The sequence below is a fragment of the Leucopleurus acutus genome (assembly GCF_964270905.1).
Source record: "Leucopleurus acutus genome assembly, chromosome: 6".
NCBI classification, from domain to species: Eukaryota; Metazoa; Chordata; class Mammalia; order Artiodactyla; family Delphinidae; genus Leucopleurus; species Leucopleurus acutus.
Window position 1 is genome coordinate 57,104,362 of NC_139149.1, and position 24,869 is coordinate 57,129,230.

General features: G+C 39.9%; 1 protein-coding gene across 1 annotated transcript in view; it reads left to right on the plus strand.

Annotated features, from left to right (window-relative positions):
• The window catches only part of MYO3B (myosin IIIB), a gene marked incomplete at both ends in the record, with an annotated part of 388,194 nt that overhangs the window by 135,445 nt on the left and 227,880 nt on the right, over positions 1 to 24,869 (plus strand). Inside the window, one exon of the mRNA XM_082841630.1 lies at positions 22,422 to 22,577. Within this exon, the coding sequence (XP_082697756.1) occupies positions 22,422 to 22,577 (156 nt within the window). The remainder of the gene's footprint in view (positions 1 to 22,421; positions 22,578 to 24,869) is intronic.

Here is a 24,869-nt window from a genome sequence, read left to right on the forward strand (position 1 = left end):
TTTGTCTGGTTTTGGTATCAGGGTAATGGTGGCCTCATAGAATGAATTTGGGGGGTGTTCCATCTCCTTCAATTTTTGGAAATTGTTTGAGAAGTATAGGTATTAGCTGTTCTTTATATTTTTGGTAGAATTCCCCTTTGAAACTATTTGGTTCTGGACTTTGCTGGGATTTTTTAAATTACAAATTCAATTTCACTACTAGTGTTCAGTCTGTTCAGATTATCAATTTCTTTCTGATTCAGTCTTGGAAAATTTTATGTTTCTAGAAATTTGTCCATTTCTTCTAGGTTGTTCAATGTGTCGGCATATAACTGTTTGTAGTATTCACTTACGATTTTTTTTTGTATCTCTATGATATTAGTTATTTTTCATCTTTCGTTTCTTTTTTGTTTTTGAGTCCTCTCTCTTTTTTTCCTCAATGAGTCTGGCCAAAGGTTTATTGATTTTGTTTATCTTTTCATAAAACCAGCTATTGGTTTCATTGATCTTTTCTATTGTTTTTTGGTATCTATTTTATTTATTTACTCTCTGATCTTTATTATTCTTTCCTTCTGCTGACTTGGGGCTTTGCTTGTTCTTATTTTTCTAATTTCATTAGATGGTTTGTTAGGTTTTTTATTCAAGATTTTTCTTGTTTCTTGAGGTAGGCCTGTATTGCTATAAACTTCCCTCTTCCCACTAGAATTGCTTTTGCTGCATCCCATAGATTTCGGAAATTTCCTTCTAGTGTATACATTGCCTCGCCAAGGCTGCTTAGGGGAATACACATGTGTGATGGATGAAAATGAAAGTGTGGGGGAGTTTGTGGCCTGTGACCTAAACTTTGCTTCCTCCCTATAAGATAAAAGCAGGAGCACGTCTCATAGGTGTTCATCTTGGCCACATATGTTAATAGCTTAATACATTTGTCACATCTATAGGTGTTACTAAAAAAATAATTTAGGATAGTGTTAAGAAGAAGAAATTACTCCATAAATTTGATGTTTAAGGATTTTTTGCCTTTAGATGTAAGAGATTTTCTGTCAAGGGGGCTTTTCAAGTTTACACTTTTCCAAACACACAACGACAGGCCACATGTAAAAAGAAAAGGCCAAAAACATACCACTATGGAGGGAAGGAAGGAATCTAAATATTGTGACAGATCAGAATGGGACAAAACCAAAAGGTGCTCAGCCGGGCTGAAGTCATAGTCTGCTGGGATCGGAAGCAAGCAGTGGTGGCTGGGAGTTTGGCTCCTGTGAATAAAAGGATTAAGAGGACTTTAAGCAATTCAGTTGGACTCTGGCTTGAAGCAGTGTCTAGGGTGGTTCTCCAGGGCTGATAAAAAGAGGCTGGGAAAAGAATGGGATAGGGGAGGGGTCATATGATCCTGTGTTCTGACTATGGCAGTTTCTTCCATGTTGTTCTCCGTCACTTGAGGTAGTGCTGGCCGTCACCTGGCACTATGGCTTTTAGCCAGCTTCTGACTCCAGGTGGTAGAAGGATATATAAGCAGCTGGGCCTTCTGCCACAGGGATGGGCTGTTCCATATACCTAATAGGACTATGGAACAGGTGCACAAAATGCCATTTTAAAACCTGGCTCTGGGCTAGAGACTCAGAGAGCTAAGAAGACACAGCCCTAAAATTATTAGACTAGGAGGGTGGACACAGTGGAAGTGAAAAGGAAAACAGAATCCTTCTCCTCCTCACAGTGAGCCTGCCAACTGATATTTCAAAACACATGAAGAAATCTAAGGCTAAGCAAAACAACCCACCAAAACAACAAATGAAGCATAAATACATTTGAAATGAAATTAAGTTCATGGAACAATCTGAAGGAGTGAAATAAGTAACTATTAACTATAAGAAGGAAAACTATTTGGGATAAAACGTGTAAAAACTAAAGAATCAAAAATGGGGGGGCAGTGTTTACTGCATGGTTATGGCATGCATAGATTCTTGGGCTCAAAACGAGGATAGAACTACTGGAAAACTTATAGTGAAGCAAATATCTTAAACAGGTATGGTAATTACTAATAAAGTATAGAAAAATAATGTCTAGTTTCTAAACCAACAGAAGGAAAAAAGGATTTATAGAAAACTTTATTAATCCAACAGAAGAAAGGAAATGAGAAAAAAGAATTAGAGGGGAAAGGTGGTAAAAAGAGATTTCTGTGCATTTGAATTATTGAATTATCAGACAGTTTTTCCCCGGATCTCTACTCTATAAGCAGTGATGTTTAACAACTGACTAGGTGGGGATGGGGGGCTGATTTGTATTGTTTATACTGATTTCTGTGAGGTAAATACTCCTACCATGGCCAATTTCAAGCTACCAAAGTAACATCAATCCATTCACAAAACTCTTGGAAATGTAACAGTAATATGTAGGGAGCTTGTATTTGCTGGCTCCAGCATACTGCTGTTTGTTTGGGATAGACAGGCTTTTCTCCACGGTCTTCATACTATATATAATTTTGACAATAAAATAAAAATTAAAAAACCCCAGATTCTATGCATTTTACTTCTCTAACTGAAACCATATGGAAATTTATTGGGAAACCAGGAGTTGGTGGCATTCTGTTATTAGAGTATTTATCATATGGTTATGGAAGGCTAATAATTTATGATCCTTGCTAGAAAAGCCAGATCAATACAGAGATAAATGTCCTCAGCAGAATAGAATTTATATCATCCAGATGATAATTGACCACTGTGTCATACGTTCAATCATTCATCTCATTATCTGATAAAAAGAGCCAGAAGTCTAATACGTATGTGATTTATTAATGCACACTAATGTGAAACCCATGACCTATCTAACCTGTTACCTGTCCTTGGCAACATAGTATACAGTTGTCTACCGCCAGTAATAGGATCCTACAAAGAGGATCAACAGCTTTTTAAATGCTAGACATCTTTTGTTGAATTAGAACAGATCAGAGAAATGCTTGAGCTATAACTCCCTCTCTTCCTTTCACTTCTCTCTTCCCCCCAGTCATGGGTTCCTACTCTTTTTACTCTTTTTTTTTTTTTTTTTTTTTTAGCACAAGTAGTTTGTCCTAGAGCAGGGTGGGTGGGTAAATGGTCCTGAAATAGCCTTTCATGTCACTGATTTGCTTCTATGAGTATATTTAGCGACACGGTCATTCCACATCACCTGTCTGTGCATGTCACTGAATTACAATGGCTTGAAGCTCAGGACACACCACAGTACCAAAACAGGGAAGTGGCATGTTCCCTGGAGAGAGAGAGAATAGGGAAAATGAAAAAGGAAAACAGAAAGCTAACCATTTAGAAATCTATGCACAGAGTTAGTTCACTAACAGTGGGAGTAGGAGCTATCCACTCACCCCCACTTTCTTTCTCAACCCCCAGGAATATTTGTTCCCTGCAGCATCTATGCGCCTATGCTTTGCTTTGCAAGGCTTAATCAGAGGGCCCATTATTCATCAAATTAAAGGCTTGGCTGCCTGAGAGTTCCTTTCCAAAAGGATTAGGGTCTCTAATGAGGCTTTGATGTAATAGATGGAGCTGTTCTCCTCCTTCATGTTCATGGAGGGGCTTTGAGGACTCCCCAGGCTCTCTTTGGCAGTTGATCTCCCTTGCCTAAAAATGAAAAATATTTTGTCTTACGGAAATTTAGTGCTTAAAGAAGGCTTCATATTGATGTCCTTGGTGTGAGCAGAAGGGGGTGAAGCGTTCATTTCTTGGTCTAAAACCACAGAGGCGCAACATTAACTGGCTTCCTTGGGTGGCCACTTCCTCAGGAAGAACTGTCTCTCCACAGAGCAAGAGAAGTAATCATTTTGGCCTTGTGATTCATCGCCCTTGGAAGGTTTTTTTGTCAGAAACTGGGCAGAGGGATGGCAGGTGACAGGCATGGTAGTGGTTTGTGTCCTCAGAAACATGAACCAAGGCAGCCAATAGCTGTGCAGAATCCTGATTTGCATAAGACATTTACAACTACTTATTATCTGACAGTATTTTCTCCAGGTTTTTCAGTAGTGGTTAGGTTGTTAATGAAAACCTGGCTTAGTTTATTTTCCCCAGTTTGATCTCACACCATTAATAATATTCATATAATGGGCAATCAGCCAGAAAAGTGTTTAGTCGATTTAAATATTTACCAAAAGAACACACGTTAAGGCAGGGCACTGAATGTGGACAGACACAATGCCAGCAAGACTATTGAACTAAGCCATTATCTTTCCTCTTTCCTCCACCTTCATTATATACTATGGCCTGAAATTTTATTTGGAACCATTATTGTCATCATTTAAGAGGCAAATGTGACTGTCCTGTTGTTTCCCTGCCCACTTACATGATGCTCCAGTCCTCTTCCCACCCTCTCCCAACCTCCCCTCCCGCTTTTTGAGTTGCTTTTAATTCATGGACTAAACTTTTAAAGCTATCTTCTTTCCATTCTTTGCAATGAACAGCACATGCTAGCTTAGCACCCTGCCTTTCTTTTCCTTGATGGATGCCAGCATCTGGGCACTGCATTCAGGAATCAAGGGACTTAACTGTACAAAAATTCACCGAATTGCTGGTAGATATATAGTCCTGGATTAAGATCAGAGAGCTCTGTGTTTCCTTGAATTGGCCACCCAGGGAGAATTTTTTTACTAGATGGTTCTTTGAAAGACGATCTCAGTTGGGATTAAAGGGTGTTATAAGAAACAACCCTATGAAACCCATGCCATGTTAACTGGAGGGAAATAATATTTATTACAGTATATGAAGTCATTTCTGTGAAAACTCAGGAAGGACATGTATCTCTAGTCTCCTTACCAGTCAACACGTACATCATCATCATCATTATTCTTCAAGCAGCTGGTCTATTTTTATATAATGAATTTTAAGAAATAGAGAACAGACTGCATTTTCCCTTTCACATTGGCTGCTTGAGAGCTGAGCCAAATTTGTGGCCACCTCTAACAAAGTAGTTTATTTGGTATTCTAATTCCTATTTGTGTTCCCTAATTTCCCTATTGTTTCACTTTTCTCTTCTGCTTTTAATTATTTTTATCTTGCCTTATTATACATACCTTTATTTATTTAAGCACATGTTGTTGTGAGATGCCTTAAATTATTTCTAGAACAAGATGAAGTATTAAAAATCAATTGCCTCTGATGGTAGGAATTTAAAATGATGCAGACACTTCGAAAAATAGTCTTTTAGTTCCTCAAAAGCTTAAACATAAAGTTATCATATGATCCAGCAATTCCACTCCTAGGTATATACACCCAGGAGAAACATATGTCCACATAAAAACTTGCACACAAATGTTCATAGAAGCATTATTCATAATAGCCAAAAAGTAGAAACAACCCAAATGATGAATGGATAAACAAGATGTGGTATATCCATACAATGGAGCATTATTTAACAATACAAAGGAATGAAGTATTGATATATTCTACAACATGGATGAACTTTGAAAATATTTTGCTAAGTGAATGAATCCAGTCACAAAAGACCACATATATTATATGAAACGTCCAGATTAGGCAAATCCATAGAAACAGAAAGTAGATTGGTAGTCTCCTGGGACTGAGGAGGTTGAAGGGAAGTTGGGAGTGATTGCTAAAGGATACAGAGTTCCTTTTGGGGGTGATGAAAATGTTCTAAAAATTGATTATGGTAATGGTAGTTAAACTGTATGAATATGCTAAAACTTTGAATTGCATACTTTAAATGAGTGAACTATATGGTATGTTAATTATATCTCATTAAAGCTGTTATAAAAGTCATTTGCGGGCTTCCCTGGTGGCGCAGTGGTTGACAGTCTGCCTGCCGATGCAGGGGACACGGGTTCGTGACCCGGTCCGGGAAGATCCCACATGCCGTGGAGCGGCTAGGCCCGTGAGCCATGGCCACTGAGCCTGCGTGTCCGGTGCCTGTGCTCCGCAATGGGAAAGGCCACAACAGTGAGAGGCCCACGTACTGCAAAAAAAAAAAGTCATTTGCAGCAATCAACTGTAAATTTTCTGAAGTAGTTTTTGCTGCTTTTCTTACACTTTTAATTTTCACTTTGTGCTAGACATGCACACTCTAGTTAAATCCACTTTTTTTCTGCAGGATCTGCAGACTTGTTTGGGATTGTGAGTCTCCAAGAGTAGGGATAGCCGTCTCTATAGAATGCAAATTCTCTCTGTATTATTTAGTTTGGGTCATTTGATCCATCAGGCAAAGCTTATGGTTGTTCAGTGGCAAGTTCCAAGCCTGTGGGCATAAAGGCTGTTGTTCTACTTCCACTCTTCCTTGTTTTTGCAGACCCAGTCTCCTCTATCTTGTCATCTTACTCTAGCTGGTAGTGAAAATAAATGAGCAAGAGTGGTCAGAGAAGTAATAGAATAACTAAAAGATGTAGCATTACTACAGACAAGGAAAGAGAATATTTCTGGGGCAGGTCAACAATGACCGTCAGTGAACAGAGAGGTTGAGTAGAATGAGAAGAGACCATTGAATTGGTAACTTAAAGGCCTTTGGTTTCCATCAAGAGAGATTGTAGTTGGATACTGAAGGTAAAAAAGTAGATAGTTCACAAAGATTTAGCTACAGGTACATCCTTAAATTTAAGTTGGCCCAAGAGTCCACTGGTGGTCCCTTCTTTTTTCTTTATATATTCTTGATTTGTCTTCAAGTTCCACAGCTACAGCCATCATTTTCCCCTTCCCATTTTCTTAATTCAGACTGTATACTTCCAAAATGGATCCTCTCCATGCCTACTTCCCTCCAACTTACTGTCTAATATGGTGCCAGTTGATTTTTTTTAACATCTTTATTGGAGTGTAATTGCTTTACAATGGTGTGTTAGTTTCTGCTGTGTAACAAAGTGAATCAGCTACATGTATACATATGTTCCCATATTCCCTCCCTCTTGCCCTCCCTCCCACCCTCGCTATCCCACCCTTCTAGGTGGCACAAAGCACCGAGTTGATCTCCCTGTGCTATGCAGCTGCTTCCCACTAGCTATCTGTTTTACATTTGGTAGTGTATATATGTCAGTGCTACTCTCTCACTTCATCCCAGCTTACCCTTCCCCCTCCCTGTGTCCTCAAGTCCACTCTCTACGTCTGCATCTTTATTCCTGTCCTGCCCCTAGGTTCTTCAGAACCATTTTTTTTTTTTTTTTTGGATTCCATATACATGTGTTAGCATACGGTATTTTTTTTGTTTTGTTTTGTTTTTTTGTTTTTTTGCGGTACACAGGCCTCACACTGTTGTGGCCTCTCCCATTGCGGAGCACAGGCTCTGGACGCTCAGGCTCAGCGACCATGGCTCACGGGCCTAGCTGCTCCACGGCATGTGGGATCTTCATGGACCGGGGCACGAACCCGTGTACCCTGCATCGGCAGGCGGACTCTCAACCACTGCGCCACCAGGGAAGCCCATGGTGTTTTTCTCTTTCTGACTTACTTCACTCTGTATGACAGACTCTAGGTCCATCCACCTCACTACAAATAACTCAATTTTGTTTCTATTTATGGATAATATTCCATTGTATATATGTGCCACATCTTCTTTATCCATTCATCTGTCGATGGACACTTAGGTTGTTTCCATGTCCTGGCTATTGTAAATAGTGCTGCAATGAACATTTGGGTGCATGTGTCTTTTTGAATTATGGTTTTCTCAGAGTATAGGTCCAGTAGTGGGATTGCTGGGTCATATGATAGTTCTGTTTTTAGTTTTTTAAGGACCCTTCATACTGTTCTCCATAGTGGCTGTATCAATTTACATTCCCACCAACAGTGCAAGACGGTTCCTTTTTCTCCACACCCTCTCCAGCATTTATTGTTTGTAGATTTTTTGATGATGGCCATTCTGACCGGTGTGTGATTTTGATTTGCATTTCTCTAATGATTAATGATGTTGAGCATCTTTCATGTGTTTGTTGGCAGTCTGTATATCTTCTTTGGAGAAATGTCTATTTAGGTCTTCTGCCCATTTTTGGATTTGGTTCTTTGTTTTTTTGATATTCAGCTGCATGAGCTGCTTGTATATTTCGGAGATTAATCCTTTGTCAGTTGCTTGGTTTGCAAATACTTTCTCCCATTCTTAGGGTTGGCTTTTCGTCTTGTTTATGGTTTCCTTTGCTGTGCAAAAGATTTTAAGCTTCATTAGGTCCCATTTGTTTATTTTTGTTTTTATTTCCATTTCTCTAGGAGGTGGGTCAAAAAGGATCTTGCTCTGATTTATGTCATAGAGTGTTCTGCCTATGTTTTCCTCTAAGAGTTTTATAGTGTCTGGCCTTACATTTAGGTCTTTAATCCATTTTGAGCTTATTTTAGTGTATGGTATTGGAAAGTGTTCTAATTTCATTCTTTTACATGTAGCTGTCCAGTTTTCCCAGCACCACTTATTGAAGAGGCTGTCTTTTCTCTATTGTATATTCTTGCCTCATTTATCAAAGGTTCGGTGACCATGTGTGTGTGGGTTTATCTCTAGGCTTTCTATCCTGTTCCATTGGTCTATATTTCTGTGTTTGTGGCAGTACCATACTGTCTTGATTACTGTAGCTTTGTAGTATAGTCTGAGGTCAGGGAGCCTGATTCCTTCAGCTCTGTTTTCCTTTCCCAGGATTGCTTTGGGCATTCGGGGTCTTTTGTGTTTACATACAAATTGTGCAGTTTTTTGTTCTAGTTCTGTGAAAAATGCCATTGGTAGTTTGATAGGGATTGCATTGAATCTGTAGATTGCTTTGGGTAGTAGAGTCATTTTCACAATGTTGAGTCTTCCAACCCAAGAACATGGTATATCTCTCCATCTGTTTGTATCATCTTTAATTTCCTTCATTGGTGTCTTATAGTTTTCTGCATACAGGACTTTTGTCTCCTTAGGTAGGTTTATTCCTAGGTATTTTATTCATTTTGTTGCAATGGTAAATGGGAGTGTTTCCTTAATTTCTCTTTCAGATTTTTCATCATTAGTGTATAGGAATGCCAGAGATTTCTGTGCATTAATTTTGTATCCTGCTACTTTACCAAATTCATTGATTAGCTCTAGTAGTTTTCTGGTAGCATCTTTAGGATTCTCTATGTAAAACATCATGTCATCTGCAAACAGTGACAGCTTTACTTCTTCTTTTCCAATTGGGATTCCTTTTATTTCTTTTTCTTCTCTGATTGCTGTGGCTAAAACTTCCAAAACTATGTTGAATAATATTGGTGAGAGTGGCAACCTTGTCTTGTTCCTGATCTTAGAGGAAATGGTTTCAGTTTTTCACCATTGAGAATGATGTGGCTGTGGGTTTGTCATATATGGCCTTTATTATATTGAGGTAGGTTCCCTCTATGCCCACTTTCTGGAGAGTTTTTATCATAAATGGGTGTTGAATTTTGTCAAAAACTTTTTCTGCATCTATTGAGATGATCATATGGTTTTTCTCCTTCAGTTTGTTAATATGGTGTATCACATTGATTGATTTGTATATACTGAAGAATCCTTGTATTCCTGGGATAAACACCGCTTGATCATGGTGTATGATCCTTTTAATATGCTGTTGGATTCTGTTTGCTAGTATTTTGTTGAGAATTTTTGCATCTATGTTCATCAGTGATATTGGCCTGTAGTTTACTTTTTTTGTGACATCTTTGTCTGGTTTTGGTATCAGGGCGCTGGTGGCCTCATAGAATGAGTTTAGGAGTGTTCCTCCCTCTGCTATATTTTGGAAGAGTTTGAGAAGGATAGGTGTTAGCTCTTCTCTAAATGTGTGATAGAATTCGCCTGTGAAGCCATGTGGTCCTGGGCTTTTGTTTGTTGGAAGATTTTTAATCACAGTTTCAATTTCATTACTTGTGATTGGTCTGTTCATATTTTCTGTTTCTTCCTGGTTCAGTCTTGGAAGATTATACCTTTCTACGAATTTGTCCATTTGTTCCAGGTTGTCCATTTTATTGGCATAGAGTTGCTTGTAGTAGTCTCTCATGATCTTTTGTATTTTTGCAGTGTCAGTTATTACTTTTCCTTTTTCATTTCTAATTCTGTTGATTTGAGTCTTCTCCCTTTTTTTCTTGATGAGTCTGGCTGATGGTTTATCAATTTTGTTTATCTTCTCAAAGAACCAGCTTTTAGTTTTATTGATCTTTGCTATTGTTTCCTTTGTTTCTTTTTCATTTGTTTTTGCTCTGATCTTTATGATTTCTTTACTTCTACTAACTTTGGGTTTTGTTTGTTCTTGTTTCTCTAGTTTCTTTAGGTTTAAGGTTAGATTGTTTATTTGAGATTTTTCTTGTTTCTTGAGGTAGGATTGTATTGCTGTAAACTTCCCACTTAGAACTGCTTTTGCTGCATCCCTTAGGTTTTGGGTCATTGTGCTTTCATTGTCATTTGTTTCTAGGTATTTTTTGATTTACTCTTTGATTTCTTCAGTGATCTCTTGGTTATTTAGTAGTGTATTGTTTAGCCTTCATGTGTTTTTATTTTTTACAGTTTTTTTTCCTGTAATTAATATCTAGTCTCATAACATTGTTGTTGGAAAAGATACTTGATACGATTTCAATTTTCTTAAATTTACCAAGGCTTGAGTTGTGACCCAAGATATAATCTATCCTGGAGAATGTTCCATGAGCACTTGAGAAGAAAGTGTTTTCTGTTGTTTTTGGATGGAATGTCCTATAAATATTAATTAAGTCCATCTTGTCTGATGTGTCATTTAAAGGTTGTGTTTCCTTATTTATTTTCATTTTGGATGATCTGTCCATTGGTGACAGTGGGGTGTTAAAGTCCCCTACTATGATTGTGTTACTGTCAGTTTCCCCTTTTATGGCTGTTAGCATTTGCCTTATGTATTGAGGTGCTCCTATGTTGGGTGCATAAATATTTACAATTGTTATATCTTCTTGTTGGATTGATCCCTTGATCCTTATGTAGTGTCCTTCTTTGTTTCTTGTAATAGTCTATATTTTAAAGTCTATTTTGTCTGATATGAGAATTACTCCTCCAGCTTTCTTTTGATTTCCATTTGCATGGAATATCTTTTTCCATCCACTCACTTTCACTTTCTATATGTGTCCCTAGGTCTGAAGTCGGTCTCTTGTAGACAGCATATATATGGATGTTGTTTTTGTATCCATTCAGCCAGTCTGTGTCTTTTGGTTAGAGCATTTAATCCATTTACATTTAAGGTAGTTATCGATATGTATGTGCCTATTACCACTTTCTTAATTGTTTTGGGTTTGTTATTTTAGGTCTTTTCCTTCTCTTGTGTTTCCTGCCTAGAGAAGTTCCTTTAGCATTTGTTTTATAGCTGGTTTGGTGGTGCTGAATTCTCTTAGCTTTTGTTTGTCTGTAAAGATTTTGATTTCTTCGTCAAATCTGAATGAGACCCATGCTGGATAGAGTAATCTTGGTTGTAGGTTTTTCCCTTTCTTCACTTTAAATATGTCCTGCTGCTCCCTTCTGGCTTGCAGAGTTTCTGCTGAAAGATCAGCTGTTAATCTTATAGGGATTCCCCTGTATGTTATTTGTTGGCTTTCCCTCGCTGCTTTTAATATTTTTTCTTTGTTTTTAATTTTTGATAGTTTGATTAGTATGTGTCTTGGCATGTTTCTCCTTGGATTTATCCTGTATGGGACTCTCTGTGCTTCCTGGACTTGATTGACTATTTCCTTTCCCATGTTAGGGAAGTTTTCAACTCTAATCTCTTCATATATTTTCTCAGTCCCTTTCTTTTTCTCTTCTTCTTCTGGAACCCCTATAATTTGAATGTTGGTGCGTTTAATGTTGTCCCAGAGGTCTCTGCGACTGTCCTCAATTCTTTTCATTCTTTTATCTTTTTTCTGCTCTGCAGTAGTTATTTCCATTATTTTATCTTCCAGGTCACTTGTCTGTTCTTTTGCCTCAGTTATTCTGCTATTGATTTCTTCTAGAGAATTTTTAATTTCATTTATTGTGTTGTTCATCATTGTTCGTTTGCTCTGTAGTTCTTCTAGGTCCTTGTTAAACGTTTCTTGTATTTTCTCCATTCTATTTCCAAGATTTTGGATCATCTTTACTATCCTTATTCTGAATTCTTTTTCAGGTTGACTGCCTATTTCCTCTTCATTTGTTTGGTCTGGTGGGTTTTTACCTTGCTTCTTCATCTGCTGCATATTTCTCTGTCTTCTCATTTTGTTTAACTTACTGTGTTTGGGATCTCCTTTTTTCAGGCTGCACGTTCGTAGTTCCTGTTGTTTTTGGTATCTGTCCCTAGTGGGTGAGGTTAGTTCAGTGGCTTGTGTAGGCTTCCTGGTGGAGGGGACTGGTGCCTGTGTTCTGGTGGGTGGGTGGATCTTGTCTTTCTGGTGGGCAGGGCCACGTCCAGTGGTGTGTTTTGGGGTGTCTGTGAACTTAGTATGATTTTAGGCAGCCTCTCTGCTAGTGGATGGGGTTGTGTTCCTGTCTTGCTAGTTGTTTGGCATGGGACATCTAGCCCTGGGGCTTGCTGGACATTGGGTGGAGCTGGGTCCACCCAGCAGAGACAGAGATCTCTAGGAGAGCTCTCACCCATTGATATTGTTTGGCCGGGAGGTCTCTGGTGGTCAAATATTCTGGACTTGGCTGTCCCACCCCAAAGGCTCAGGCCTGATGCCCAGCCGGAGCACCAAGACCCTGTCAGCCACACAGCTTACTCTTGTTTCCAAGAGACCCTGCAGGCAGAGATCCAGGAGACTGACTGATCCCAGTTCATTTTTTAGAGTAACGATCTAATTGTGTTATCTCCCTGCTCAAAAACGCCACTTCACTGTGACTAAGAAAGAAAACCCAAACTCACTGGCATGCCTTCTAGGTTCTGAGTAAGATGTTTGTGGTCACATTTTCACCCCATCTATTACAATTGTATTATTCTCTTCCACTGTGTTCCCCATATGAGGATTTTACCAATATGCATTTTGGTAAAATGCATTTTACCAATATGCATATTTGGTAATATGCATATTTGGTAAAATGCATATTTGGTAATATGCATGTTTGGTAAAATATGCATTTTACCAATGGGCTTCCATTCCTACTGTACTCTCTGCTTAGAATGCTCCTCCCCTGTACTTCTGTCAATATCCCTTTCATCCTTTAAGACCCAAGTGTCATCTCTCATGTGAAACACTTGTTCTCCTAACTAGGATTGTTTACTTCATCTGAGCCACTCTAGTGCTTATACTTTTTAGGCTTGAATTATTTTTTTTTATGTCTATATCTATTCTACTACTTGTTTCTAAATTCCGTGAAAGCCAGCATCTCACTCCAGGCATCTTTTCTTCCAAGCACTTGATGCAGTGCCATTCACAGTAAATACCTAGTAAGTGTTTGAATGAATCAGTGCATTGAATCCCAGCAGGGTCTATAAATATTTCATTTGTGTAAGTTTGGTATTATCCCAGAAGATAAATTTCTTATGGAGGCATATATCTTTTGTTTGTTTTGTACTCTCCTATCCCCTACCCCAGTCCTGGAGTAGTCCTGAGCATGTAATGGTCATGCACTATGGAACTGGTTGTTCATTTCTCATAGGGTACTGGGTACTAGCTGGGTACTGTCCATGGCTTCCCCTTGTAGGGAAAAAATGCATACAAATGAGAATTATGGATTTAATTCTGGACAGCATGGCAAGTAGGATTAAGGGAAAGATTAGAATTCATATATTCCCTGGCACTTAAGCCTGGACTAAGAAGCAGACCATAACTGTCTGTCAAAATGGAAACTGATTTTTGAATCAAAGAAATTAGCCAGACATTCAAAAACAGGAGTGCCCAGAGGCCTGAACTTGAAAATGCCAAAGTTCTTTGCTTTTGCTAAGTTGTCAGACCCTAGAAGTCCCCATTCTCCCTGAACTTTGAAACTTCTGATCAGGACATCTATCAAATAGTAATTTTATACTGAGTCATGGGAATCATATTGAGAAAAAGTATCTAATTAATGGGCACACTGTTATTCAAGTCTAGCTCAAGGACCCTTTGCACATTAACATTTCTTTTTATAGCACTCATCCTGCTTGGAATTGGGTATGTTATGGCTGTCTTCCTCCAATGCGCTGACTGTAACCCCACCATCTAGTACAGTGGTTGGCCCATATAACTGTCATTTATTGAGTGCTTACTATGTACCAGATACTGTACATGGATTATCTCATTTACTGCAGACAGTGACATTATTACCATTTTATAGAAGAAGAAACTGTGGCCCAGAGAATTAAATTAACTTGCATATCATCACATACCTATAAGAAGTAGAGTTAGGTTTGACCCTAACCCCTGACTTTTAACCTTTATATATTACTGCCCCAATGATAGGCACCAAACATTTTTTAAAATGAGTGAGTACGTGTGTCATGCTTGGGTGAATAATAGTGATTAAGTATACTGTTTTTAAATAAGACTGTTTTAAATATTTGAGATTAATAATAATTTAAATACAATATACATTATATATGTTACATGAATCTATATTGTATCAATTAATAATTAACATAAAGATTAATATCTTTAAAAACTGGGGCTTCCCTGGTGGCGCAGTGGTTGAGAGTCCGCCTGCCAATGCATGGGACACGGGTTCGTGCTCCGGTCCGGGAAGATCCCACGTGCCGCGGAGCGGCTGGGCCCGTGAGCCATGGCCGCTGAGCCTGCGCGTCCGGAGCCTGTGCTCCACAACGGGAGAGGCCACAACAGTGAGAGGCCCGCGTACTGCAAAAAAAACAAAAACAAAAACAAAAACTGGACTTGCCAACATTTAGGTTATTTTGCCCTGACTCACCCACATTTTATATACCCGTTTCCTTTTGAGTTCAGCCATCACTTCCCTCTGCTCCTCATCTTACCTGGGCTGCTTCAAGCAAATATTTCCTTAATTTCCACCTGAAGCCAAGACCTCTAACAGAAGACAGGGCCCACCTCTGGTTTCCTGGCTGAGTCTAGGGCTGACCTGTGGCCAACCTCAGCCCTGTGCAGAAGCCCCAAGAGGCAGCCACAGCCAATACCCAGATCCTTGGGAAGTGATAGCACTGCAGCCTGAGAGATGGAGCCATCACGGTATTCCCATCTCCCAGGGGCCGTGCCTTCCCCGCTCTTTGAACCAGAGGGTGGGATTTGGACGCAGATTTAATTATCCAGTAAACTAGTTGCTGAGGCTGTGCAATGAAGTGATGGCTCATTTTTTTTCAGCACCCTGACTGAACCGCATGGCTAGAGTGGCCTGGAGAAACATGTTTAATTGCAAAGTATTGATACTTTTCCCAAATAAGGAAGAAAGAAACAACGAAAACAAAGAGGAGTGAGAAGGTGGTGACTTGGGGCCACTGGTTACAGCCCTTAAGACAGCCTTAGTCCTAAGACATGGACAGCAGGATCTTTCTTGGCTACAGCATGTCCAGTGGAGGGTGTGCTCATCCCCAGTCTTTGCAACTTGGAAAGCACAGCTGAAACCGAAGAGGGAAGTGGCAGTACAACAATAGTAAGACTGCACCTCTGCCACCATGCCCTCCACTGGCTTCTCCTTGAACAGCTTCTGTGTCCCCTGAGCCCCATCTTGTCTTGTTCCTAAGTTCTGGCCTGGTTCCTCTTGACCCTTCTCCTCACTTTGCCTCCTTGCTTGGCATTTTTACTCCTTTTTCCTTGGTATAGTAAACTCTTCTTCCCTTGGCCCCTCCTGGCCGTGGCCCAGAGGTTGTCCGCCAGACAAGCCATGCTTGAGGATCTAGAATTTCTGTTACCATATCTCCTTCCCTAAGAATACAGTGAGTTAGTCTGGACTTTTCTAATTATTTAGTACTGATCACAGGATCAAAGACATAAAGGTAACATGAAGAGGTAGTTGTGTTCGCAGGTGTCATGCAGGCCACGACCCTGGGTCATTCTGGGTTACGTGTGGTGGCTCTCTGCCCTAGGACTGCCCTCCAGTCCTGGACCCTCTTTTTGCACTGAGACTCTCTCCAGCTACCATGGTGCCCATTCCTTAACTCTGGAGGGAGATTCTGTCCTACCTGTTCTTAGAGTTTATCTTTCGGCTTGAGACCACCCTACACTTTTCCTCCAGTCATCTTCTTCACCTTCTGAGAGTCTTCTCTGGGTGACAGAAGTTGGCTCTTCTCTCTCCCCAGCCTCATGCTTCTGGAAATGCCATGTTCTTCCACTTCGGTTTCCTTCCTGTGTTCCCTTGAGCTCACTCTGGACCTTCAGTGCTGATGGCTTTGTCTAAACGTAGGGCTGACTTGCTGATCTTTCTAACCCTGCACCTGCCTTCTCCTCACCCTAGTGACCTCAGGCAAGATGCCAGCTGCCCTGTGGTCCTGCTGCCCTGTAGCCTCCCTCCCACTTTGCCACACAGGATCTGCTCCCATTACCCACCTCATAAAAAGAACTGAGCTTCCTGTTCTAAAACCCTCCATCCTACCCTCTGAGGACTTTTTTCTTTCAGTGAATCCTGACTTTTTCTCTGATTGATATGCTTCTGGTCCTCACTTCTCTGTTTCAGGTTAGGACCCCACTTCCCCACACTACGTGTGAAGTTAGTGTACAGTTTTAGTTCTCACCAGTGAGACTTTAAAACGCCACCATGTGCAATATTTGCAAACTTCATGAAAACTGAAATGGAGTTAAGTATTCCACCAAACGGGAAGGTTTGGTTTTGCCGAAATAACATATGCAATGTCAAGTTTCTCAGCCTGCCTTCTTTTGAGGCATTAGTCATCTTGAGAAAATGCCTGCTTTTGTCATAGTCCTGTCTTCCAAAATGGAAATTTCCTTCCAAGACAGAGCACCATGGGCTCTGATAGTTAACCTGTAATTAGTGTACCCTCTGCAGGATTTCTCCTCTTGATGAAGAGGCCTCTTTGTCACTCAGGCTTCTGTCTGCTGATGATAGGAACTGCAGATGCAGTGCATCACAGGGCAGGGAAATGCTTGCTCAAATCAGAAACGTTTAGATATTTGGTGCCAATGGAAACACTTAACAATCTAAGCAGCAAACCCAAAGAAAACAGCAGTAAGTATAAAAGACAGAATATTAAAAAAGAAATGAGAAGAGACATAAGTTTCAAGTTTTCATCTAGTTTTGCCCCAATGTGTGGAATAAGATTGCTCACCCTCCTGCTTTTCTCACCAAGTTCACCAGTATTTTTAGTTTTTGACTTGATCAGCTTCTCTTTATCAAGTGTAGTTTAGTCATCAGTAAGCATCCGTTCGTGACTCTTGATAAACAGCTCCCCCTTGCAGGCGTCTGATTCTTTGGTTATGAAACGGCAGTTTACAGTGGCAAGGCAGCCGTGTCTCGACAGCATGATCCTTTGGGAGCAAACGGAAGGAGCACAAGCACTGCCAGCTCCAGAGCCCAACGCAGGAGCCCGACCTTGTTTCTTGTTAAGAAATGCGTCCTGGACTTCCCTGGTGGCGCAGTGGTTAAGAATCCGCCTGCCAATGCAGGGGACACGGGTTCGAGCCCTGGTCCAGGAAGATCCCGCATGCCACAGAGCAGCTAAGCCCGTTAGCCACAACTACTGAGCCTGTGCTCTAGAGCCCGCAAGCCACAACTACTGAGCCCGCGAGCCACAACTACTGAGCCCATGTGCCCAGAGTCCATGCTTCGCAACAAGAGAAGCCACTGCAGTGAGAAGCCCACGCACCGCAACAGAGTAGCCCCCGCTTGCCACACATAGAGAAAGCCCATGCGCAGCAATGAAGACCCAACGCAGCCAAAAATAAATAAATAAATAAATAAATTTTAAAAAAGAAATGCCTCCTTTTTGCCTGTTTCTGGCAGAGGCCAGGCTGGGAGATCCCAGCAAATGGCTGCAACAACCTGTGTTTAATGTGGTGACACTAATGAATTCTGAGAATTAATCTTCAGCCAAGAATGCATGATGGAAGGTACTAGAATTTCAAATTAGGTAATGGATTAAATTTCCTTCAGGGCTGAAATTTGCTTCCTTTTTCTTCTCGTGGACTTTTCTGTCATATTCAAACCACCTTCCATGGCCTTGTAAATCCAGGTAATACATCTCATGGTAGTTTTAATTTTTTTATTCTTTTGTTTTGTATCTTAGCACAGAGATAACCACACCTAAATCCAGATTTTTAAAAGTGACTTTTAAAAAGTCTAGGACTGAAAGAATTACTTATGATTTTGGGAAAAAGGCAACATTCCCTAAATTTAGTCCTTGTTCAATTTCTTTTTTCCAGAGTAAAAGATTCTGGGAAGAACTGAGCTTGGTGAATGTATTTCCCAATTCGAGACAGTCTTCTGCAGAAACTGCAGCCTACAGGTGTCTCAGACATGCTGGTGACAATTAGGGGCTCTGAGTGTCTCCCCTCAATCAGCTGAGATAAAGACTCAGCCGCCAATTTCAAGAGCCTAGTACTGATTTCTCACAACAGAGCTTCCAAGGATGTCATTTGCAGGGCCCTGGTTCTGGTGATACAAAAAAGGATCTGTGGCCAAGTAAGTTTGGAAACATGGATTTAAACAAAATTAAGCTGTTTTCTTTACTTCCATACTTCCAAGAACATTTAATATGCTCACACGCACTATGAAACTCCAGATTTACTTGGTTTAGAGAATCACCAATGTTTCCCAAACCTTTTTGACCAGAAGACTAGTTTCATTTTTCAGTGGAATGTCTCATGTGTCTAGTGTTTCACCCAACTTACCTCACACTGGCTGGCCCCCATTTTCCCATACAGAGGTCAACGTTTTATGCATTTTCTTGTAAAAACGGCTCAATCCCCTGCTGGGGGAAAATATTCTGCATCTGGAATTTGCAATTCCTGGTTTAATAAGCAATCTGAAAATGAATAAGCATATTATAACTTCCTTAATTTTCCATGTTTGTTCTCCAAATCAAGTTAGAGGATTTAATCATGCTTATAAAAGGACATGGAGGCTGTCAGGAGTTCTTACCGATCCCGCTGTCAATTCTGTCTTAATCCACTAAATCCCTGCCTGAAAGGAGAATAAGACAGAAATGGCAAGCTGAAAACATAACAGTATGAGTTTGGGGCACAAAACTGCAACATCTTAAGCAATAAAGAATATGCCCTAGTTAAAGTTGGTAAAAGGACTAAAGCAAAGAATTGTTCTTAGATGTTCAAAGAAGGCAGCTTAGGAGGTGAAGGTCAACGTTCTGGTGACCTCCTGAGTTCCTGGCTACACAGCTTGCCTAGGCTGGCTTCTTTCATTGCTGATCCAGTTTCCCAACCTTGAAATGCCTTCTACATCTTCTCCACATACTGAGTTCAATTTAGTTCCAAAAATTCCCTCCAAACTCAGCTCAATCCTCACTCTTTCCATTAAGCCTTCTTTGGCTGCCCCACACCCATTGCTGCCTAGTATTGTTTTGCACATTGTACCTGTGCCATTTTAACAACACATTGCAGAGTAGGAGGGTTCTCTCATGGGAGCCAGGGAATTGACCTCATCACTATCAGGACTTGACCTCAGCTTCCTCACCTCGTAAAAGAAGGGTTAGAATAGAAAATCTTGGTCCCCAGCTCCAAAACCTTATGCTTTCGTGTGACTATTTCTTATTCTAAATATAAAAGCAAACACTGGCTTCTGCTGTTTCCTGTGTTTCTCTTGTCCTTCCATCTTTATAATAAGATTGTCGATCTTTGAGGAAAATTGTCATAATTTTTTATGAATTCATCTATTTTGACTAATTCCAGCTGTGCAATAAATGTTTGCTGAACAAATGAAATGACATGATTCCAATGACCTGGTATCTAGTAATGCTTGACTTTCGCCATATCTGCTCCTAACATAGAACTTTCCTCTATTTATTAGTAAAATAATAAGTCCATTTCATTCTGGCTCTTTGCTCCCCATGAGAAAAAAAGTATGCAAGAGTGTTTTAGAATAAGGCTCTACCCTCAAGGTCTTCCTGCCCTTCTCCTAAAAATCCGCCAGTGCAGTTGGATATGTCACAGCTCTGCTTAGCATTCTTCCCATATACACTCGGTTTCAGTTTTGCTGATAACGCTGGTATGACATTCAGCCCACTTGGGCCTTACTGAGAGAACTAACAAATAAATCCTCTTGATCATTCCTTCAGAGAGTAGAACACCTACCATCTTTATTTTTTGGATCTCCAGGAGACAACAGATTCATTGTTGTTTCTCCCTTGTCTGATTATCTCACTTCATTATTTAGTCCTCATTTCTCTTACTCCCTCTGTGATCTAGAGAGAGATCCCTTCCAAAATACCAAATGATCTTGCAACCTTGTTTGCAACCTTGCTCTCCCACTGGATGCTAAAATTATGAAACAAGATATAGCACCTTTAATTGCACCCCCAGAATCTAGCAAACACCTATTTTCATAAGGCTGGAGTATGGGTTTCCTGGCTTCTCTCAAACCCTATCTAAGGAGCTTTAATTACCGGAAGTACTGTTCCAAGGCACCTATCCTGAGGGAGAAGGTAGAGGCAGCGCCTGCTCACTTTCCCATTCACCTGCTCTGAATTTCCTATTAATTGTTACACCTCCCACTTTCAGCCCCCTTGAGTTTACTCATCTGAAGTTTTGGCACTAGTCAACAAGCAGTTGAGACTTGCCCAGAAAGCAAAAAAAAAAAAAAAAAAAAAAGGTGGGGAAACTGATTAAGAAATCGGTCTCCCTGTGTTTGGGGATATACTTGGGTACGGGAAGTATGTCTATTTGGTGATGAGAGACAGATGTAATGTGACCTGCACCAGATCCCTGGACAGGCTTAGCTGGGGGTCCCAGCAGTTCCTGGTCTCCCGTCCTACCCATGCCCTCTCGGGGGGTGGGGGTATGTGCAAAGCCACCATGTGCATCTTCAGTAGGAATTCTCAGAGGACACAGACTTTATTTGGGGAGTTTTTATACACCATCTCTCAAGCTAGGAGGATGAGGCATACACCTGTATTACTGACCATATAAACTATCAAGAGGTTCCTTTTTTCCAGGTGCTTAGGGAAACGTTAGCATTTATTTTCCTTTGGTAGTCACATAATTATATACGGATTAATATACATGGAATCTAGGGAACATTGCTGATGTAGAAACATGAACGGAGTATTTTTTTAAAGGATGTGCACTGATTTTTTTATTTTTAGTAGGAAATATAATAGATTATACAAAAGGCCCCTGGACCCATAAAAGTCAAATGATTGATTTCTCCCCATAGCGAGACAGAGGTGGTATTTATAGTCATGCAGGCAGCAGAATGGAGATAGATAATCTAGGTTCTTTTGGCTTTTCTAACTGAAAGCTCCAGTTCCAATAGATAGGAAATCCCTGAATCAATTCTAAAATGGGATGATTGGGAAATTTACTGAATATCTTTCAGGACTAGAAGTCGAGGGATGCGAAAGTGGTTTGAAATGCAAAGATTAAGGCCTTTTTGTAAAACCAACAGTTGAGGATTGTTCTAGGAGCTCTGCTTACATGTTTTGAAAGGATGCTCAGGGTGAGGCTGAACATTTTACCATTTGTCAGTGCATTTCATCATTTTAAATATGTTGTGTTTTACATGTTGCTGGCATGTCACTATTGGGAAAACTGGAAACATTTATTTCATGGAGTGGGCAGAATGGCGTCTAGTATTTATCCTAAGCCTTCCAACGTGAGCTAAATAAAAGCTGATAACTTAAAAGGGCGGATGTTGAAATTTCTTCCTCCCGTCAAGGGCAGCTACTCAGAATGGAAATGCAATGGTAATTGGAGGGGTATTCATCAGATTCAATTTCACTAGAGATTTCCTGTGTCAAAATCATCTTTAATAATATACATCACACAGCAAAATGTACTGAATCATTGTTTTCTTTGAAAAGGGCATTGAACCTGAAACAGAAAGTGGTTATACCGGTGCGGTTTTAACCAATTAACCACAGAGGAGTTTAAATGCAACCCAATTTTTACCATTTTGTATGGACTTTTTGTTCCCTGTTTGAATAATTCCATTCCAATTCATCTGAACTATATTGTAGTCACTTCCTGTTCTGAGGTTTTTCTGCTTCTTCAGAAGATATTAGAAATCAAGGGGTTGAATTTTCTCTGTGAAAGTTTCTTTATGATTCGTTTCTATCCTTGCAAACTCCTAAATGCATTTTCCCCACCACCAAATAGTGGACATTTCATATACTTCTAAAATAAAGTATATAGACTAATCAACTTGGCTCCATTGTAAACATTTTTCTGTAATGAAAATTCAGACAGAAAATTCAGTCTGGCCAGTCTATTTTTCAGTGTTTTGAGTATTTCAAATTAAATTGATTGTGTTTTCAATATATATTTAAAGCAAACTAAAATAGATTTCTGATGTCTTGATCAATTCAACTAGGAGAATTTTTTTTCTGTTCTGGTAACTATGAATAAAGAAAGAGCTATGTTAAGGTTAGTGATCAGGTTTTATAAATGAGCTTTTTCTCCTCCTCTCTCCTATATTTACAGGGGAGCCAGGTTTCTAAGATTGTACTTCAGTTGTTTGTTGATTTTTGTGAACAGGTGTCTTATTAAGGATTTTGAAAAGCGGCCTTCCGTCACACATCTCCTCGACCACCCATTTATTAAGGGAGTCCACGGGAAGGTTTTGTTTCTGCAAAAACAGCTGGCCAAGGTCCTTCAAGACCAGAAGCATCTAAATCCTGTTGTTAAAACCAGGTATGGTCCTCGGCGTCTTCCTGCTTCCTCTCTCTGGTTATTTATGGAAAAAACGGCATGTCATGTGTTTTGATTTGCCCAGCATTATTACTGGTAATCACATCCGTGCATTTTTAAGTTTCATTTACATGACATTAAGTACTCCATGCCCGGTGGATGAGAGCAGGAGAGCTTCAGAAACAAGCTGCCCATTTGTGCTCTTATGGCTAATTTCTCTCAACTGTGGCTGAAATCTCACTCCACCCTCATGTTCTAGTTAAAAACCAATGCATATATATTTATATTTAATATACATGTAGATTTTTAAAAATTCCACCAATAAAGAAAACTGGATGAAAGCAGCCATGGCTGAGATTGTGTGAGAAACCTTTACTTGGCTATTGCAGGCTAGAGAGTATAAGTATAAGTATAAGGTGGTTTTGGAAAGATTACAAGTTAAACACTGGAGCCTTTTTCTCTAAAGTGCTCTGAGCCCATTTTCTTTAGTTAAAAATTCCTTAGAGGCAATTTAGTATTTTTAAATGATTTTTTCCTCCAGATATCATCTATGCTATCTAAAGCAACTGTGATTTCCCCCCTCTCCTATTTTTATAGGGTAGATTAAAAAAATAAATGTTTATTTTCAAGGGCAGTTGCTTAAAACAGTATTCTGTGGTGGTCTCTAAGAAATAGATCTTTGGTTTCTGTCCAGAGGGTGGCAGAATTTCTCTTTAAAAAAAAACTACATGCAAATAAAGCTGCTTCCGCAGCTAAGCAATTATTTGGTTTTACAAAACTGGCCAGGATGCAGATAAGCTCTAATCCATTATTACTAAAAGAACATTCAAAGGACTGGAGGTGAAGAAACTAAAATATCACAAGTCACAAGTTCTGGAACTATTCATGTATTCTGCAGAAAACTGTTTACAAATCAAAAAGCATCAGAACTCTAGGAGCTAGAGGCATAGTTTCAAGGTGACAATATCTTGCCGATCCCCCCACCCCCAACCCAGGTTCCCTTTTTGATAGCTCAAAACAAATTATTTCCTGCTCTTTTCTCTTTTCCACTGCAATTTCTCTTTCTATGGCTTGCCCATTGGGTAGAGAAACGCAGAGAAATTCTTGTAACTTGGTGCCTTTTGAAGCAGTAGAATTTGTGTTCAAGCCCCAGGGAACTGAAATCTTCTTTTCTTCCTCTGCTTTTGTTCCTATTCACCAGCCACCACCCCTCTACCACACACACACACACACACACACACACACACACACGCACACGCGCACACACACACACACACACACACACACACACACACACACACACATACACAACACTGCCACCAAAAATGAAGATGAAATAAAGTACAAACCAAGCAAAAAAAACAAACTCAGAATTTAAATGCTCTCTGTTGAATGAGGTATCTTCTTGTTTCTTCTGATTTGCTGCAGAACAATTTCTGAAACTTAGTTGCAAAGTTATTCAGCTTTTCACTTTTGCCTGAATTTGCCTGTCCAGATGTGTGTCCTCTTTTTAAACACTTTTCTCTCTTTACCATAGAAAGCCAGGACTCCAGGCTCTCTCACCCCCTCTCTCTAATTTCTCTTTATCTTTGTTAACTCCTTTGATGTCGAAGGCCTCATAGGGTCAAAGACCCTTCTCTCAGGGTCTTTGTAATCTTCAGTTTCACTCAGAAGTTTGTGTTTCTTTGAAAAAGTCACTAAAAAATACAACCTCACAAATAGGTATCAAAACTTTAACCAGCCACTTCTTTAGGAGAAAGGAAAATTCTAAAGGAAACACGCTGCATGAAATTAACACATCTTACCACCTGTCCTACACTATTACTTCCTCTTAGCAAGTGGCAGGGAGTTGGCTACATGGGTGTTTTTTTTAAGCCCATCCGGAAAAATTCTCAAATATCATTTGATGCTGGTAATTCAATATATTTATAAAGTTGTGAGTTTCCAAGTTAAGGTGGAAAAAACAAAGAATTATTGAAGTGAGCGCATAGATGAGTGAGGCGAATACCCAATTTACATTTTTCTGCACAATTATGGTCACACAGCAAGTGGTACAATGCAGTGGTTAAAAAAACCCTGACTCTGCCAGGTTTGAATCCCAGCTCAACCACTTATGGACAAGTTACTAAATTTTTCTGTTCCAAAATTTCTTCGTCTATAAGATGGAGATTATTTTGAGGGTTGACTCAATACATTAAAAAAATACTTAATGTTGGGCTTCCCTGGTAGTGCAGTGGTTGAGAGTCCACCTGCTGATGCAGGGGACACGGGTTTGTGCCCCGGTCCGGGAAGATC